Source organism: Mastacembelus armatus, chromosome 8 (assembly GCF_900324485.2).
Source record: "Mastacembelus armatus chromosome 8, fMasArm1.2, whole genome shotgun sequence".
NCBI classification, from domain to species: domain Eukaryota; kingdom Metazoa; phylum Chordata; class Actinopteri; order Synbranchiformes; family Mastacembelidae; genus Mastacembelus; species Mastacembelus armatus.
Window position 1 is genome coordinate 18,777,011 of NC_046640.1, and position 18,104 is coordinate 18,795,114.

The 18,104-nt window shown below is 39.2% G+C and overlaps 2 protein-coding genes across 5 annotated transcripts; one reads left to right on the forward strand and one right to left on the reverse strand.

Moving 5' to 3' along the window:
- Window positions 1–497: 497 nt before the first annotated feature.
- On the forward strand, window positions 498–5,727 carry LOC113140692 (GTPase HRas). 2 transcript variants are annotated; one of them, XM_026324616.1, is made up of 5 exons: window positions 498–802; window positions 1,056–1,168; window positions 1,762–1,940; window positions 2,792–2,951; window positions 3,126–5,727. In XM_026324616.1, exons 2-5 carry the CDS (start codon window positions 1,058–1,060, stop codon window positions 3,237–3,239), a joined length of 564 nt encoding a protein of 187 aa, XP_026180401.1. In that variant the 5' UTR covers window positions 498–802; window positions 1,056–1,057; the 3' UTR covers window positions 3,240–5,727. The 2 variants fall into 2 exon arrangements, with proteins under 2 accessions (XP_026180401.1, XP_026180403.1); XM_026324618.1 differs by having other exon boundaries at window positions 498–801; window positions 1,053–1,168.
- A 101-nt stretch (window positions 5,728–5,828) lies between these two features.
- pold1 (polymerase (DNA directed), delta 1, catalytic subunit) lies at window positions 5,829–16,889 on the reverse strand. Of its 3 annotated transcripts, none has more exons than XM_026324615.1 (27): window positions 16,759–16,889; window positions 15,650–15,838; window positions 15,113–15,226; window positions 14,618–14,758; window positions 14,260–14,385; window positions 13,841–14,009; window positions 13,389–13,503; window positions 13,155–13,284; window positions 12,852–13,018; window positions 12,631–12,735; window positions 12,307–12,447; window positions 12,070–12,180; window positions 11,749–11,940; window positions 11,571–11,659; window positions 11,334–11,450; window positions 11,104–11,217; window positions 10,661–10,808; window positions 9,835–9,930; window positions 9,602–9,739; window positions 8,399–8,574; window positions 8,044–8,196; window positions 7,839–7,941; window positions 7,601–7,733; window positions 7,086–7,199; window positions 6,884–6,936; window positions 6,377–6,474; window positions 6,179–6,266 (listed from the first exon to the last, which is right to left on the reverse strand). In XM_026324615.1, exons 2-27 carry the CDS (start codon window positions 15,834–15,836, stop codon window positions 6,179–6,181), a joined length of 3,318 nt encoding a protein of 1,105 aa, XP_026180400.1. In that variant the 5' UTR covers window positions 15,837–15,838; window positions 16,759–16,889. The 3 variants fall into 3 exon arrangements, with proteins under 3 accessions (XP_026180398.1, XP_026180400.1, XP_026180399.1); XM_026324614.1 differs by having other exon boundaries at window positions 16,687–16,853; XM_026324613.2 differs by lacking the exon at window positions 16,759–16,889 and having other exon boundaries at window positions 5,829–6,266; window positions 15,650–15,836.
- Window positions 16,890–18,104: the final 1,215 nt, after the last annotated feature.

Below are 18,104 nucleotides of genomic sequence, written 5' to 3' on the forward strand. Positions count from 1 at the left end.
GCTACAAAGTCACGTTATTTTTCTAATTATATTTCCTATAATGTAATATGTTGCATATAAATGTAGGTTTAAATCGGGTTTTTGTTCTGTTGCAGTTCCCAAATATGACCACCAGAGGGCAGTGAACACCCAGATCCACGGTGAACACCAACTATTGTCAAGGCAGACGAAATGCCATATTAACACTTCCGGTGAGAACTTTCAAAATAAAATAATAGAAGCCTTCTAAGAGGCTAAGAGTTTTGCACTGCTTAGAGCAGGTGTACATTCTATATGATATCGGAAGATAGATGAGTATGAATACCATTATTCGTATCCATCAGTTATAAATTTCTACCCGCCCAAAAAAAGACGAGTTTAGAGAAGGAATGTTCACTAAATCGTGCTCAGTGAAGGCTGTTCGTGATTGGACACTTTTCTAGAAATAGGCGGGGTTTCAAACTCTACTTCCACTATGATTGGAGGTTTACGACGTCTGTCTCCCTGCGTGGGGATTAACGCGAAAAGGCATTGCTCTTTGCAATGAATCACAATGGAGATTGAATAGGAACTCGCACGATTTTTGGCTTTTAATTTATTTATTACACGAAGTTAGACTTTTACCGATAGCGTCACCAATCTGTAGCTCACGTTTTTACGGAAAAGTCGAGTTAGAAATACAAAATTGTGTTGTAGCGTTTGTACAAGTGTTTTGAGCAGGGGATTGGTCTCGGCTAACGTTATGTAGCAAGCTAATCTCGCCTGTCCACCCGTAAAGTTAGCTGGTTATCATTTCACGGACTAATAAACCACACACACACAGGTAAGTAACGTTTGGACAGCCCCAACTTTTACCAGCAGAGCAGCTCAGTAACTGTCCGGAAGAGTTAACATGTAGACACCCAACGCTAAGACACAATAACCTTAAATCTGGGTCAGTGTCTTCGCCATGTCAGGAAGAGGGTTATATCAGCTGGTTAGATTAGGTCAAGCGCTGCTCTCATTGATTAATCCGAGAGGAAATCACAGTTTGTTTGGTTTTTTTGCTGACTACCTGTTGGTTTAATCGTTTCCAGGCATGACCGAGTACAAACTTGTGGTGGTCGGGGCAGGAGGTGTGGGGAAGAGCGCTCTCACCATCCAGCTCATCCAGAACCACTTCGTCGATGAATATGATCCAACCATCGAGGTGAGACACAGTTTGGTGTGACACATTTAGAGGTTTCAGAGGTTTGTTCGGGAACTACATGGTACATTTCATCTTTCTCAGGGTGACTTGTGCTATGAAAAATACACAGAACTTTTTCTTTATTGTGTTTCACATCCATCAGCCACTAAATTGTGATCAGTGACAGGTCAAGGGAATAACAATGATGTATCACATCATCAGATCCTAATGTACCATAATGCAAACTGGGTCATAGTGAACAACCAAATTGCACTGTCTCTACTCTACATCACTTTTTAAAAAGGCCAGGTTGTGCCAGGAGCCTTTTGAAAATGAGTAAAACACATTAACAAAACAAAATTCAAATAAGTCTGTTAGTGTCACAAACAGACCCAGCTGCTGTGTAGTGTTTTATGTATTTCTCATATTGTTGCTGGTTGTAAATCTCTTTGTCTTAAAATTTTCAAGTTTCCAGTGAGTTAATATTATACCCAACAAGGTCTTTTCACTACATGATGCAGTGATATGACTGCTAAAAAACAACCATTATGATGCAATCTGCTGTCACAGTTGTTGGCAGACTCCCTTTCATGATTATTGATTCTGTGTTGCAGGACTCGTATAGGAAACAGGTGGTGATTGACGGAGAGACGTGTCTGCTGGACATCCTGGACACTGCAGGTCAGGAGGAGTACAGCGCCATGAGGGACCAGTATATGAGGACAGGAGAGGGTTTCCTCTGTGTGTTTGCCATCAACAACACCAAGTCCTTTGAGGACGTTCACCTCTACAGGTACAAGAGGCTTCAAAGACTGTTTTGCAAATATCATCTTGATTTTTGACCAGCCAGACTGGAACATTTTCAGAGCACAGCAACACCTGCTGTGAATTATATACTTACGTGTATCTTAAGGTTCATATTCTTAATTTTGATACACCAAATAAGTATCAAAAGACTGTGTACTTGTTACAAGATACAAGGACGTACAATGTTGTTAAAAGAGGAAGAAAATATGTTTTTTATAAAATGACAATGCCTTTAGAAGTAAAATGTAGTATTGGTAATGTCACATAGTTAGAATTCACAACATAAACAAAGTTGTTCATGGTGACTTTTAAACATCCAGTTAACAAATTGGATGTGTGTTCAGAGTTTGGCAAAGCTCTGGGAATGTTATAATCCCACAATGCATTGCACAAACCACATCTTTGGCTTGTCAAAATCAAAGACTGCAGTATTTGCAAAATGTTGAACACCAACAGTGCCTGCTGTGTCAGTAATAAATCCATACTTGAAAAGGAGGGGAGGAGCAATTGCCTGTTGAACAGTGTTTAACTAAGTGGTACAGCAGCACGTAGTGTACTGTGCAGGGTCAGACTGCCTAGCACTACAAAGGCTACTTCCTCATTAGCAGGAACTGTGCTTGTAATTATCTGTAATGCAGCTACAGATATGATGCATGTGGTTACAAGGTCTTGGGGTAATCTGTTCTCTAGAACTTGGTTTGTTACTTAAGAGATGAGAAAAACTTAGACTGTCTGTTGGTGCCCAGTGTGGTCATGATGGCAGATGATACATGATAGTAATGATAGTGACGTGGCTGTAAAGCAGACTGGGTGATGTTTCATGTCCCTCTTCCTCAGAGAGCAGATAAACAGGGTGAAGGACAGCGACAGTGTTCCCATGGTGCTGGTGGGGAACAAGAGTGACTTGAGTACCCGCACAGTGGAGACACGACAGGCGCAGGAGCTGGCACGAAGCTATGGAGTACCGTTTGTGGAGACCTCTGCTAAAACCAGACAGGTATATAGGAAAGGCAGTACCTTATGCATTTACTTTGCATTGTTTGATTAAATGAGACACTTGCATATCAATATCTGAAATAAAACCAGTAATTACAAAAACAACATATCCAGGATGTGTCCATATCTACAAGCGTTACGTGTGTGACCAGTGTGCATTTCGCTTTCCCTGCAGGGTGTGGAGGAAGCTTTCTATTCACTGGTACGGGAGATCAGAAGATATAAAGAGACCAATCGCAGCAACAAAAAGAGTAAGAAAAATAATCAGAGACGTTGCATAATTCTATAGCAAACCATACACTCTCACCAGCATCCCCCCATGGCGCTTGTTTCATGCTCCCCTGCACACACTGCACCTTTCCTCTCATTCTGGAGATGTCCTGCACATTTCCAGGCAGGGACTTAAGCATGACAAGGGCATTTTACCTGCTGTCACAGTTTCCACTTACAGTATGTCGCCATTTAGTCCTCCAATGACAACTAGAAGCCCCCCCCCCCCCTTTTTTTTTTTTTTTTTGTTTTGTTTTGTTTTGTTTAGTCAGCATTTGTCAAAACCTGTTTGGTGTGTGTGGTCAAGTTTTATTTTCCCCAGATATTTTTTCTGATTGTAAATTGTCGGGCCAGTGTTTTCAGCTCCTCTTGACTATTTAGGGGATTCACAGTGGAGCTTCACCGCACTTTGCACTGTTACTTCTGCAGATGCATTGAATCCAAATCCTCAAAATTATTTTAGGACTCAATACACTGTTTGGGGTGAAATGTTATATATGATTGCTCAATGTCCATCTGATTTCATGAGAAAACAGTATCACAATGACTTGGATACTTTTTTGCCATGAAAATATTTTTTGGGGAAAAAAAATCCTTTTTTCATAGTTTTGTGTATCCTCTGGGGTTTGAAACACAACAGCAGTGCCTAGTTCATTTCTTTAATTTTCTCACAAAGACTGTCAATGAAAATGCTGTAATAGGATAGGATCACCACAGTAACAAAAGCCTCAAAACTGTTTTAGACTCATAGGTGCACTTTATGCATTTCCTGTTGTGTATGCTATTGTAGAATGTTAGTTAGTAACAGAGTGGGAGCATGTAAATTTGATTGGCTGAGATTTGATGGCAGTTTCCATAATTTCACACCATCATTAACTTACTGTCTGTCAGCCCTGTTTGTTTTTCCAGTCAATTTTATAATTAATTTTTGTATAAGCCCAGTGCCATCCGTGGTTGAAATCTTACATCATCCACCGATGTTGAAACCAGTGTTGAACTTAAATCTCACAGGAAGAGTCTTATTTCATCATTCTTGATACTGAATGATACAGATATTGAAAAGGACAAACAACTTTATAGCTCCCTTTGTTTAATAATTGCCATCAGTCTAAATGTAATGGATTGTTAAATTTTTATATTTGTAGTTCTTCCAAATAATTTGCCAAAACCAATTTTAAAACCTTTCCATCAAGAAAAACTTACTGAAGTGAAATCACTGACTGACATAGGATTTAAAGGGCTAAATAAGTTTTGAATGTAAAAAGTGTTTTAAAGGCCCACTGTGTAACAGATTTGCTTGCAGAACAACAGTAGGGGGCAGCATTTCAACACAGGCACATAATACTAGTAGAGAGAGCCAGAGCGTACTTTAGTTTGTCAGGTTGGGGGTGTGAGATTATGTGAGGGCAGGGTGGAGTGCTTTAGGTTCTTCTACTGTAGGACCAAGCAGGCTGGCTGGGCTCAATTCCTCCGAGTTGCATCCAGTGTCATAACGTGGGATGGGACATTTTGTTTAATTCTATTACACAGTGCGCCTTTAACAAGAAACGGGATTCAAAAGTATTTATTTGTAAAATGACTTCACTTTTCAATATTACCAACTCTCCATTCAGAGATACAACCTGATTTTCAACCTGAAAAAAGAAAGAAAAAAAAAAAGCAGGCACTGTTTTCTGTTTTTTCTGGCACTGTCTGCTAACAGCGATTCTTCTAAACTAATTTCCATGAATAATCACAGCTGAATACTGTAAAGATGATGCATGGAAAGTGTGATTGAGAGTATTACAATTTGTCCATTTTGTGTCAACTATACAAATCAGTTCTCCCAGCTGTGCTGACAGGCATGCTTTCCATGCAGCATCTTTAGTGTCCATTTGTAATAATTCACTTTAGAGTGTGAATACTACAAGCACATTTAGATGGATCCCTGTTAGCTGACTGACCATGTGATTGATCTTTCAGCAAAGTTTCAGATTTGAAACTGAAAGCAATAATCAATCTCTAAAAGGAGAGTGTCAAATGTAATGTAAGTTTCAAAGCTATGAAGACACCAGTTTGTTACACTGAAAATTATGCAATTTTTAACACATTTAGATTTCAATTTTCAGAAGTTTGAACCCTATTTTTGTTTTATTTTATCCATTCAAAATTTGTCAACCTTTCAGATTCAATTTTCAATGTCATACATTTGGTCAATTTCACTTCATAGAAACTACTATTCACATATTTACTGAAATTATATCAAAGTTCTATTAACTAAATGCCGTTGAATTATAATGTAACAAGTGTATCCGCCCATTAAGGATTCACACCTGCTATGTTGTAAAATCAGGCTGCAAATGTGTCATTATCTCGACTTATTGTGACTAAAAATATAAAGTTTGATTGTTCTGAACGTCTCACTGACAGCTATGTAAACCTTATTATGCACTCTGCTGTAATGAACAATTAAATGTCTTTGTGTCACTGTGGATTGACATTAGATAAAACAGAAATCTGTCTGCTCAGTAACGTGCAAGTTATTGTCAACTGGCATGAGAACCGTAAACATTTTACTGGATGACTGATCGTCTGACCACATAACAGGGAAAAGTAGTTGAAGACCATCCACAGTGTAAAAATTGTTTAATTAAGAAAAATGGGACTTTCACACTTCACTTCTGCCATTTTTCTCTCTGCAACCGATATCGCAAACAGCTACATCGCTGGCTCTAACTAATCGATACATACATTCGTTGCCAACTATTATTTTTGCAATGATTTGGTAATGGCCATAAATACCAAAAAAGTTATTTTATTTTACAAAAAAAATAATGTAAGTTATTTACATTAGAAAATATAGAAATAGTGTGATATAAATGGATTTGACAAGAACAAAAACATTCAGGAAAAAAAATACAGTGAGACAGTACAGTCGTCTGAAATGAGGCACAAGAGGACAGAGTGTGTGCCTTTTTCTCACCATCCAAAACGAGACACCAGTTTGCTCTGGTCATCCAGATCTTTCTGAACTTTCTTCCTCATGTAGAAAATAGGACAATCACGGCTGCAGGGGTGGGAGAAAGGATGTTTACATTTAAATAATACCATAACTCTATAGTAAATTTGGCTGTCCAGAATTATGGTAAGTGTGTGATTTTTGTACTGCATATGTACCTGGTACAGAGCACGTCCTCATGCAGGGAGCCTTGACAACGCTGACACTGAGTCCATAGGCGAGAGAAACGCTCCTCCAGGGTGTTCAGGTGAAAGATCTGCAATTGTCAAATCATTACACATGACAGAAAACGTGATGCCTACAGACAACAGCACCCAAGAACAACTTAAGAGGATAACTATTTTTCTACTTTCCCCTAAAAGTGGGTAAACCATGCTCCTTGAGGGCCACTGTCCTGCTTGTTTTAGGTGTGTTCAGTAGGTTTGATAGGATCTTTTTTTTTTTTTTTGTTGACTGACTAAACAATTATCATGATGAATGTCACTTAATGCATATTCTCATTTCTCTGAATATCTACAACATACATAGTGATAGCAAATTTAACACTAGCTGTAGCTACTCACCATACCCACTTTTAGGGAAAACACTTTAATCCAAGCCTCTGAATTCTGATAGTGTAGAAAACCAGCATCTGAAAGTAATAAGACATCTGGCATCTTCCCTACCTCTTTCTGATAAAGTTCAGACTCCTTCTTCTTACAGAAATCACACACAGCCGCTGCAATGATGCATTAGAGATTACCATTAGTGTATAAAACCCCAACTATAGGTACAAAAATCCTAAACAGTCCACTAACAAGGCATAATCTAAAGATATAACCTGAATATCAAAGTAGAAATGAAAACCTTAAAATAGTGAAAACACACCATCTGTCTTGAGCACAGCTTTGCAACCGATACAGGTGCTCCTCTTCTGGGCAAACGCCATGAGACCCCCAACCTTTGAGGTCAACACAGTCTTACAACGTGTGTGGTCGCCCTCTGAAAGACACCGTACAATCAACAGTGATGTTATGATCTAAAACGCCTGAGAAGACAACACATGATAATGGAAGTGTCACTTTTTTAAAACTACCACATCTGTGTTATATCCTCCAGTGACTGTAAGATTCTTTTTAAGGTTTTGGCTGAACTGTGCAGCTCTAATACACTTGATTTGGTGATTGGCAGGATTACATTCAATCCAACACAGAGGTAAAGGTAAAGCTCCAGATTATTTTGATAATAAATCAACAGAGTAAATAAAATGTGAAATGGCCAAAAATTACTTAAAGTCTAACACCTTGAGGTCCTAAAGAATTCATTCTGTAACAAAGGCAAGGGTGTAAACTAATTACAGATGCTCGTCAGTCCAGTTTCAGTAAGTGTGTGTACAGACTTACTCAGCAGAATGTTCTCTGCCTTGCTCTCACCCAGGATGGGCTCAAATATTCTTAGCAGTGGTTTGGACAGCTGCTGTTCCAGGTAGTACTGTGTGTCAATGGGAATGTTGTTCTCCAGCACATAGATTGGGTCCTGAAGATACATTAGAAAGAAAAACAATTATTAGGATTAAATATGATAAGTGGGAAGTATAAAGGAAATAAACATGCACTTTAAAAGACAAAGGTGTCTACAGACCTCAGACTTCATGTATGCTGCTGCTCCCTTTGCAGCCTTGATGATGACATATGGAACTCTGTCTCCCAGGTTAGGGGCACTACCTGCATCTCTCTTTCTCATCCTGTAAGATATCAATATTAAAGAGTTTGCTCATCCCTATCACACAGTTTGTCCTTTGAGTGTTATATTAAATCAAATGTTGCAGTGCCCAGTCAAATTTGACCTCTCTGCCAGCTCCACGTGTGCCTGTTTGCCACTGTACTCCTGGGCCGTGCGTGTCAGCTCCTTGGTGATGACCAGCTGGCTGATGTCAATACGGTTACACAGCAGGTCTGAGATCACCTCTTTTGCATGAGCCACGGCACCCTGGGGATCCCTAAAGACACATCACACCAGCTGTTTTACAACCATATTAACAAGTGGTTAAGATTCAAGCTCTTTGTCAGAAGTCAAAAATCTGGCAGAATAATTGACACTAACACTTGATGTAATTACTGTTCCGTGCATAATTATGGAGTTCTAATCACTATGTCCAAATTAAATACAAGATAAAAACTGAAAAAGGATGAAACCTCTACCTGTCAATGAGGATCCTCTGTAGACAGGTGTTGATAAGGTTAGCCACCAGAGGGCAGTTGTCTCTGCGCACAGTCTCAATTCCTTTACAGTCCATCTTGTCATGTGTGTCTGCACAGGAGGAGAAATACAGGCCTGCATAGCGCTTCTTGTTGATCAGCAGGTATGGGTAGTACACCTGTGGAAGAGAAAGATAAACTTGCATTAGTTGAAAAGACTTTACAAGTCTGTCAAGGTCCTAAGTTCTGACTCATAATACCAGATGCCTAATATGTGAAGACACCTCCATATTCACTTCAAATACTTCGTTTCACAAACAGATCATCTACAAATTACAGAGAGATATCAGGATATGGTGGTGTTATTTCTTTAGCAAACACAACACCAAAGTAGTTTCACAAAATATACCAAACTACCCCAGGGAGCTTCTGTGGCAGAGAACTGAGCAAAAGCCTCATGTGGGCCCCCACCAGAAACCAGCACAGGTGCATGGGCAACCAGCTGATCAAGCTGGAGCCAGAAACGTCAAACTCCAAAACAAAAACAGGATGCAACACAGGCTAGAAAAATACTGGAGACCTTTGTAGACAGCCTGCAGGTGTAGATTTTTTTTTTCCTTTCAATTCCAGCACTCAGTCGTTCAATATGACGATGTTAGACTATTCAAGCTATGTCTACTTTTTTATGCTTTGAATCACAAGCATCTTAGAGTATCACCTCATACTCTGTGTGTCAGACACACTGAATCTAATCGCAGTTCTAGCCAATAGGCCATGGAAAACTGCATCAGTATTTTTGTTGTGATAAGATACTTCTCAAAGTTTAAATTAACTTCTCCTTCCTGAAAACCCATGTAAGAGAATCTTTGGAAAACATTTGGTATAAATGACACTACAAAATATGATTTACTAAGCTTACTGTATGCTGTATTCCTGGGCAACAACAGACAAATCAAGCTGAGGGCATGGGGTTGTTGCATCAGTAAAACAAAGCTATCAAGTCAACTTTAAGGAATCTTGTTCTGCCTGTATTGAATAAACAGCCAAATGTACTTTGTTATACATATAAAATCTGCATCATGCTTTCAATTCCAATGTTACACACACATCCAGGTCAAATTAGTGTCTGAATTAACACCCACTCTAACCATCCTCACTAACAACTTAGCAACTTCCACAGATAAATGGATTGGGCAGAAACTGTACCTTCTCAAACTCCAGTTTGATGGGTGGTGTGAAATGGGATGACACCCACTCTGCTGCCTCCTTCCCAATATCCATAGACTCCCTTACTGTTCCTACTCCAAGCTTTACCATCACAGAGTCTGTATCTCCATAAATTACCTTAACAAATAACAGGTAAAAACATCCACGTTAAATTAAGAAGAGGAGCAAAACATAAATATGTCATTGTGAAAAAGGAAAGAAGTATTCCTCACCCTGGCATCAGCTTGGTAACCATTGGAAATAGTGTATCTGGACTCCACCAACTGTTTGGTTTGCTCAATCATCTGTCTTCCAAAACCTGTGACGCTCTGAAGAGACAAACCCAAAAGATTTAGATAAGTTTACCAATAAATGCTAAAATAAAGGAACTTTCATTGGTCATAGACCTTTTCTAGTCATGACTTTCAGTACATGGGATAAATATTTGCCACTTGGGAAAACTGGTCATGTAGTTATTTCCTCAATTCTCTGTGTAGGTGTTATGCAACTAAGTCAACTTTCCACAAAAAAAGCAAGAAACACAGCCTGCTCGTTTTTACAGGTGCAGAAGTTCTTTGTGTTTAGTTCTTTACATTTCTCATCACCTGTTCTGTGGTTTTTAAGTTAAGCACTAATCTTTGCTCTACATCTTTAACATTCATGCTTCAGCTTCACATCTGTGCACAACCATGTAACGTTGTGCACAGGTTATTTAGGATGAATAAATAAGAAGTGGTTTGATTGAGAATTAAAAAAAAAAAAAAAAAAACATTTATACAGCACATGACTCTCTTTTCAGGTGCATAAGAAAGATTTGCTCCAATTTTTACTTTTTGAAAACAGCAGTGTTTTAGTCTTGATGCATTTGAAAACACTGGCAGGCTCCTTATGCAAACTAATTTGCGTAAACAAGGCCACCATGCTTTATTACTGAAGGTTGTTCACATGAATCACATCGCATTAATTAAATGTACTTAGAGCACCACATGCTGCACAGTCACGTATCAAATATGAACAGGATGGTTATTTCCAAGTTGTCACCCAGAATCAAGAACGCACCTGTGAGATCTCTAGGCAGGGCAGCTTGCCCACCTGGGCCCCCGTGAAGCCATAGACGGAGTTTGCACTGACTTTGAGGGCCAGCTGACGGCCGTCCAGCACCTGCTTCTTGAAAGGATCAGTTTCCTTCTTCAGTTCTGTTTTGGCCCTGTGGAAAGTCAGCGGGACAAGCTTATAACGATGTGGCTGACATATGGGCACAGAAACAACACAGTACTTTGCTGTATACTTTCTATAGCATGAATAAAATCCAAATTGTTTAAATCATGGGTTTGTTTTAGTTTGGAAATTTATTATTTTTCCAGAATAACTGTCAGGAAACATTAAATCAGAGAAACAAAAGGTTAACGGGCTTTAGCAGACCATGGTATGAAAGCTATGTACTCAACTGCCAACTACTCAGTTCAAGTCTATTGTTGTGATTTATTTGAGCCAATGCAAACCTCTTTCTGGCAGACAGCAGGTTCTCCAGGATCTCAGGTAGAAGTCCTTTTCTCACCGAGCTCTTCACAAACAGATCACCAGTCGGAGTCTTGATGAAGTCCTCCGGTGCCAGGCTGAAGACACAAGCATTTCCACTATTACAGCTTCTACTACTATAGTTCACCATGTTGATAATAAACATACATAATCCCATTTTAAGCATCTGAACAGCAAATAAAAACATGCTCACCCAAGTTTCTCTGCTGATCCTTTCTGCAACAGGGTGGTGTAGCAGAGATTGTGAGCCATCATGATGGACGGATACAAGGAGGAGAAATCCAGGGTGGCAATGGGCACACTGTAATACCTGCACAGAGAAGAAATTGGTCTTTGAAAGGAATGTGAGAAGAGTGCACCTCCAAAACTATTAAAATCAAGAGCACAGAGGATTTATACACTCACATAAACAAAGATCAAATGAACATACCCTTTTTCTGGCTCAATGACAGTGGCTCCTGTGTAGTCCTCTCCTCCTTCTGTCTTTATAACAGGCATGACCAAATCCTGTTTCATGGCCTAAACATGTACATGTGGACAGATACTTGGTTTCGCATCTTTAGATCTGCAGTTATACAATAACGATTATATGTAATTGCATTTGTCACCTGTCGCAGCAGCTGAGAGACGACTTTAATCTGTTGTCCTCTTGAGAGTAAGTACGTTAGAGGCACACCTGTCACTCTGGCCATCTCCATATAGTTAATCACACACATCAGTTTCTGCAGCAGGCGCAGTGGAAGGTAGGCGTCTTTCAGACAGTAGACTGCTAAACGACGACGCGTCTGTTCATTACCATTCTGAGATGGAAAAGTGGAGAACAATAAACTCAATGTAAGTTTTTAGAAACTTCATTACAAACAGGTGCACAAATGGCAGTCAAATCTGTAGAACTGTTAAGGAGAACCAGCTCTCTTCCAGACTGTTACCTGCAGATCAGTGATGATGGAGTGTTGTACATCCTCTTTCTGCTCTTGCAGGAAATGGAAACTGACAGCATTTAGTGTGTACGAACGCAGTTTATAGTCCCGAAGGAGCACCTGAAAATACAGACAAACCAGTTACAATATACTCTTTTTCTGAATATTCTTCTCGAAACAACGCACCAATAACAAATGATACAGTGTCTGAAATATTGTTTAATTACAGTTTAGAATAGTGCTGACCTGAAGTAGATCAAACTGAACCCGGCCCTCCATGTTAATGGTCTTGTTCTCTCGACGGCCCATCTGCTTACTCTGGAAGTTTAGGTCTCGCAAGACTGACTTGATGCCTCGCACTCGACCCAAATAGGGAAACAGATTGACCTAAACGTAAGAGAACATGTGCTATTGAATAGAAGAAGAAATGTCTTAGTCCAAAAAAAAAAAAAAAAAAAAAGATATTAAGTTTGTTTACAAATACATAAGTGCTTTTATGCCTAATTTGCTAAGAACATTATAGAGATTGTCATTAGGTGAAAGCAGTAAAGGAATGTGGGTCCATCTAACCTTTAAAGCAGCTGCCCTGTTGAGCAAGTAAGGAAAGTCAAAGTTTTGAATGTTGTATCCAGTGATGATGTCTGGGTCCACTGTCCTCAAAAACTCTGCCCAGCTCTGCTCATACAAGCATAAATGTTCACAATGTCACAATGACAATGAACAACAAAACATTAGAAAAGAAAAGGAAGGAAACACCAAAATTCGTAAGTGTCTTAAGGAAAAGCTGGTACCTGCAGCAGCTGTTTCTCCTGTGTGAAGCACAGTATCTGAGAACCTACAATGCTGGCACAGGACTGAAGGGTGAACACTGTACGAATGAACGGCTCTGTCTCACCCTGACGCTGCACCATAGATGCTATCTGAATCACAGGATCTTTGTCTGGCTCTGGGAAGATTCCTGGGGGGGAAAGTTAACACCAAGGACAAACTCAAAATTTGCTTTTCATTAAGCCTGACAAGATGATATATATTTTTATGATTGGATGTTTATTGTATGTACAGTTTGAATGCCAGAGAGTAAAAAACAAACCAACCTTTTCTTCCTGCACATTCAATGTCAAAGCTAAGGACCCTGAGAGGTGCAATCCTCTGCCAGTCTCCCTCTGCCGGGTGACTTATTAAATCTGTCCATCCCACATCCACCTCATACTGACAGAGGGACACCTGAAGGACAAACACCAGAGAAAGTTCATGAACACCAAGTGTGGCAATATGAACATTGTATGAAGACAGGAAAGTGAACCATTGACCACCAGACTGTGACCTACCTTGCCTGGGTACTGAGAATCCGTGGCCCCCATGCTCTTCTCTTCACGCAGTCTGTAATTGCCTTTGGGAAGTTCAATCCAGCAACATCCCACCACATCACTGTCCACCATAAACCTGACAACACAACCAGGTAGGGTGATTAAGCTGAAAAATAAAACTAATATCACAATATTTACCAGCTGCTGTAAAAGAGCCACTGTGTTCATAGACTGGCTACCTCAGTGTGTTATGTCTACAAGAACCTTGTTACACTCTCCCAGAAAATCTGCTGCCTTTTTACTCCTTTGCACACATGTTCTGAGTATTCAAGCAAGATTAATTTATTTTATAATAACGTCCACACAATTCATTGACTTTTACTGCAAAGTTAATATTTTATAATACTGATGCAGACAAATTTCTTGTGAACACAAGTTAACTAATTCATATCATTTTAAAATACCATACACACCTAATTTCAAAATCTATATTGGCCTCGTAGGCTTGGTAACTCTGGATCGGGTAAGGTCCAAACTTAAGGCCCTGCTCCAGCAATCTCTTTGCAGGGGCAATGAGACGAGGCATGGCCATGGTTATCCGCAAGAAATCCTGGCTGCGTTTCCCATGGTAACCATATATACCTTTGAAAAAAGAAAACAGCAGCTTAGATCTCAAAATTATGACAAAAGCATAAAGTCAGGGTATGTTATTACTGTATAATTCTATACACTAATAAATATATTAAAAACATTAATTTATTATCAGATTTCATTCATGACCAGTCCTTTACAACAGTTCAATCAAACACCATATTTGTGAGTGAAATCCTTTACACACTTATCTCCACTTAACAACAAAGTTAACTAACTTAAAAGTTAAAGGTATACTCACTCTCTTTCCGGGTGATGTCCACAGCCAACACTGTGATGGAGATATTGTCCTTATTGGAGCGCATGTCTTTAAGGACAGCAGAGTTCAACTCTTTTTTAAACTCACCCAGGTAATCAGCCGTGAACCCTTTTCAAAGGACGCAGAAAGAGTGAAACATTGAGGAACCAGTAAGAATTCATTACATGAATTTTCCATCAAAAGATTAAATCATACAGAAAAGTGACAACTCAGAAGAACAGAATATGTTCTACTGATTGAATGATTCATTAGTAACTGACTAAAGCCATTGTACTGATCAAATATGTTATGTCACCGAAATGTAAAGTTACATATTGCAAAAATAAAGACAAGTACTCACCACTGGGTGCAGGAACATAGAAGTAAGGAGCAAAACCATGAACATGGCAACAAACGCTGTTGCCATTGTCGGTCACCCCAAACATTCGAATGATTGGGACTTTTCCCTGTGACTGGCCAGGCATGCCAGGCACTGGCTCTCCTGCGTAACACAAAAGTGGAAACCAAGTTTGATGTCATTTCTTCTCACATACAACAACTGTATATGAGCTTGTAAGTATATTTACACTTCCATTTAGATGCAAACAAGAAAAGCCTAAAAGGACTGAGTAATTTAAATTGTAAGGACAGTCCAGTCCTCATTTCAAATCTTTAATATTGAAAATATTTGTAAAAAGTGACTCTAGAACAGATGTCCAAAAAAAATAAAATAAAATAAAATAAAATGACCATAATTTTATACTTTTAACAACAATATATAAATTCACTGTATATGTTTTCCTTATGTCTGCATTCACTTGGTTCTAGCATCAACAAAGTGCTCTTTGATAGCTACCTAAATAATAGTCAAGATCAATCTGCTGAAACACCAAAGTATTTGATGATGAGTCCAGAGAAGAGGCATGAGGTCGACGCCAGCGAGGGTTAAGGTCTGCTGAGAAGAGGTCACCTGGTAGAAGACGGTATGACAGGAAAAAAGCCTGAATCAATAATTTCATATGTTAATAGGCACAGCTAAGAATAGACAGAATAAAAGAGAATAGCTAGAAGTTGAACAAACAGTACTTTCCTGGTACAATGAATAATTAGTTCCACATTTACCCTTTATTAATATCGTCACACAGTTCCATTACTCACAACGCAAAGGTAAGCTTGCTTCAATTAGGCATGTAAGGATGACTGGATTACCCACTTAGCCACTCAGATTTGTTAGAGCTACCAGTGACAAAGTTTACTCACCCTGAAGTTTTGGCTGTAAAATAAAACAGAATTGTAATTTGACTAGGTAAGTTCACTCTTTTCCCTCACCTGTAAAACCATTATACTTCTGCCATTATACCTCTGACTTTGTGCAGTTTTGTCCAACACTCACCTACAGGAATAACATCATGGCCTGCCTGCCCCTCCATCTCCTCTGCCTCCATATCTACATCGTCAAACATTGATAGCTCCTCTTCAAAATGTGATGGACTCTCCTCCCATTCACCAGCTGGTTTACCCCGTTTGGACTGGGATGCACCGCCCAGAAAAGGGCCACCATTACGTCTTTTATAATCCATGCCTGCGAGAAACATTTTGGGTCAAAGGATGTTAGTGGAGATCAGAAATAAAAATTCAAAGAAACCTAACTCAATTGAGAAGGCAGTGATGAAGAAGGCAATGAGACTGAACCATCAAAACAACACACTACTTAAGAGCTTGTTAGGACATGAAAGATGAGATGTTACCATATCTATGAAACATTAGAACAACAAAGAAATAACTATTCAATCGACATTATTCCTTGTTGTGTCAGAGCACATGTGGAGATTGGTGCATCCACATACAAACTGGCTATGGACGTCTTACTGCGTGTAACAGTCAAAACAAGCAAGTTACAGTACTTTCATCACTTGCAGTACAGAATACTACAAGTGGTTTCCTAAATCAAACAGCCTCTAATGGAGGAAAAGGCAGACTGGAGCCAGTTCAGAAAGAAACAGCAAAACTTGCATCTAATACAACAAACCAAGCTAAGCTGGTAAAAGTGGTTTGTTGTTTGGGTTGTAAAAAACCCCAAAACTTAAAAACATCCTTCCAGATTGCACATAAAGTAAGCTATTGAGAAAGAAACCAATATGGTCGTTGTCTGTGCTGCTCTATCATCGTCACTTAAAATACTTCAAGTAGCCGCGCAGCGTCTTCCCAAGTTGTCGATGCCTTTTCAGTTGCGGGCAGTCATGGCTGATGTTTATAACCCCACATGTTAATGGTGTACTTCCTATATATTAATCCCAGTATCGCAATAGTAAACTGTGTTAAGTAATTCCTCAAACTGCAGCAGCTGCGTTATTTTGCACCGAGCTAAAGCAGCATGCTAGCAAAAGCGAGTGTAAACACAGAACAACGTCGCGCCAAAGCTAATCTTACCAGTGTCGCACTGATCTCTCTGTGAAATGTGACAAAGTAACTATCACTGGATTTTAATGCAATTACAGATACCTAAGCCTGGATAGTAACTTCACAACAGCCCCCAGATGACACTAGCTCCCGCCACTCGTCTTTAATTTGTGAGCTTTCACCGACGAAAGCGCGAAAAAAGTAGGGGTCTGTCGCTTAATAGGCCCAATAGTAAAGGAACGGACAATGACGACACGGACAACGCGGAAACTCAGCTGTAAAGAACCAGGAAGCTGAACGCGGCCCGGCAATACCTCCTGCTATAAAAAAAAACCGTGTGGTCCCTGCTAAATGACGTCAGACTTTACGCAGCAGAAAGGAGGGAAAACAGCGTCAATTATTTTTATACTAACAAGAACATTGTTTGCCCAGAATAAACCATTTTATAATAAAATTTTATTTAATGTGTAAAATAATACGCACACCAACCTCCCCATAAAGCTAGGTAGATAGATAGATAGATAGATAGATAGATAGATAGATAGATAGATAGATAGATAGATAGATAGATAGATAGATAGATAGATAGATCAAGATTACAAGACAATCCAGTCACACAAAAAAGTGTGACTGGATGTGTAAAAGTGTAACTATCAAAATAATGAGAAATAAATCATGAGAAAGTACAATTTCTGTCAGAGATTGTAGCAGACATCAGTTTTACAGCTGCAATAACATTAATACATTAATCAACAGATAAATATCGTAATTATCAACTAATCATTTAGGTCATTTGTCAAACAAAATTATCAAACATTTGATAGTTCTGAGTCAATGAGAGAATGAGATTGTCCTTCATAACAGTAAATATTTGGGGATTTGGTCAGATAAAACAAGATATTTGATGAAATGATTGTTTATTTGGAAAGAAGTCTTCACAAGTGATTAATCAGCTGAGAAAATAAACAGAAGATAAAGCAGCCAGAACCTCCAGCAACTTTTACAGCAAGACTTTACAAATGAAGGTACATGCTGGTGTCTAGATGTCAGTGAAATCAGTGTGTGTGTGTCTGTTACACAGAGTTGATTTTATCTGGAAACTGACAGTGCAGCCACTTGGCCCATGTGGTCAGCAGTGAATGACAGTGTAGTTAGACAAATAGGAGCCAGTGGAAAATAGAATTAAGGTTACTGCTATACATGATAAATCACAAAGATATATAGAGGGGTTGTGTTTCTTAATGTCACTGGTCACGTTGTATTCTCCAAACAATGTTCTCCGTGACCCTTTAAAGCCATTATAAATAACTCCTTTGCTCTTGTCCCTCCGGACAGAAAAAAAAGAATGAGTTGCCTCGTGTCGCACGGCTCCTCACCACTTTTGTATGGATGGAATAATAATGAACCGACAATGCAGCGCCCTTGAACCTCTGCTCAGCCAATTGCAT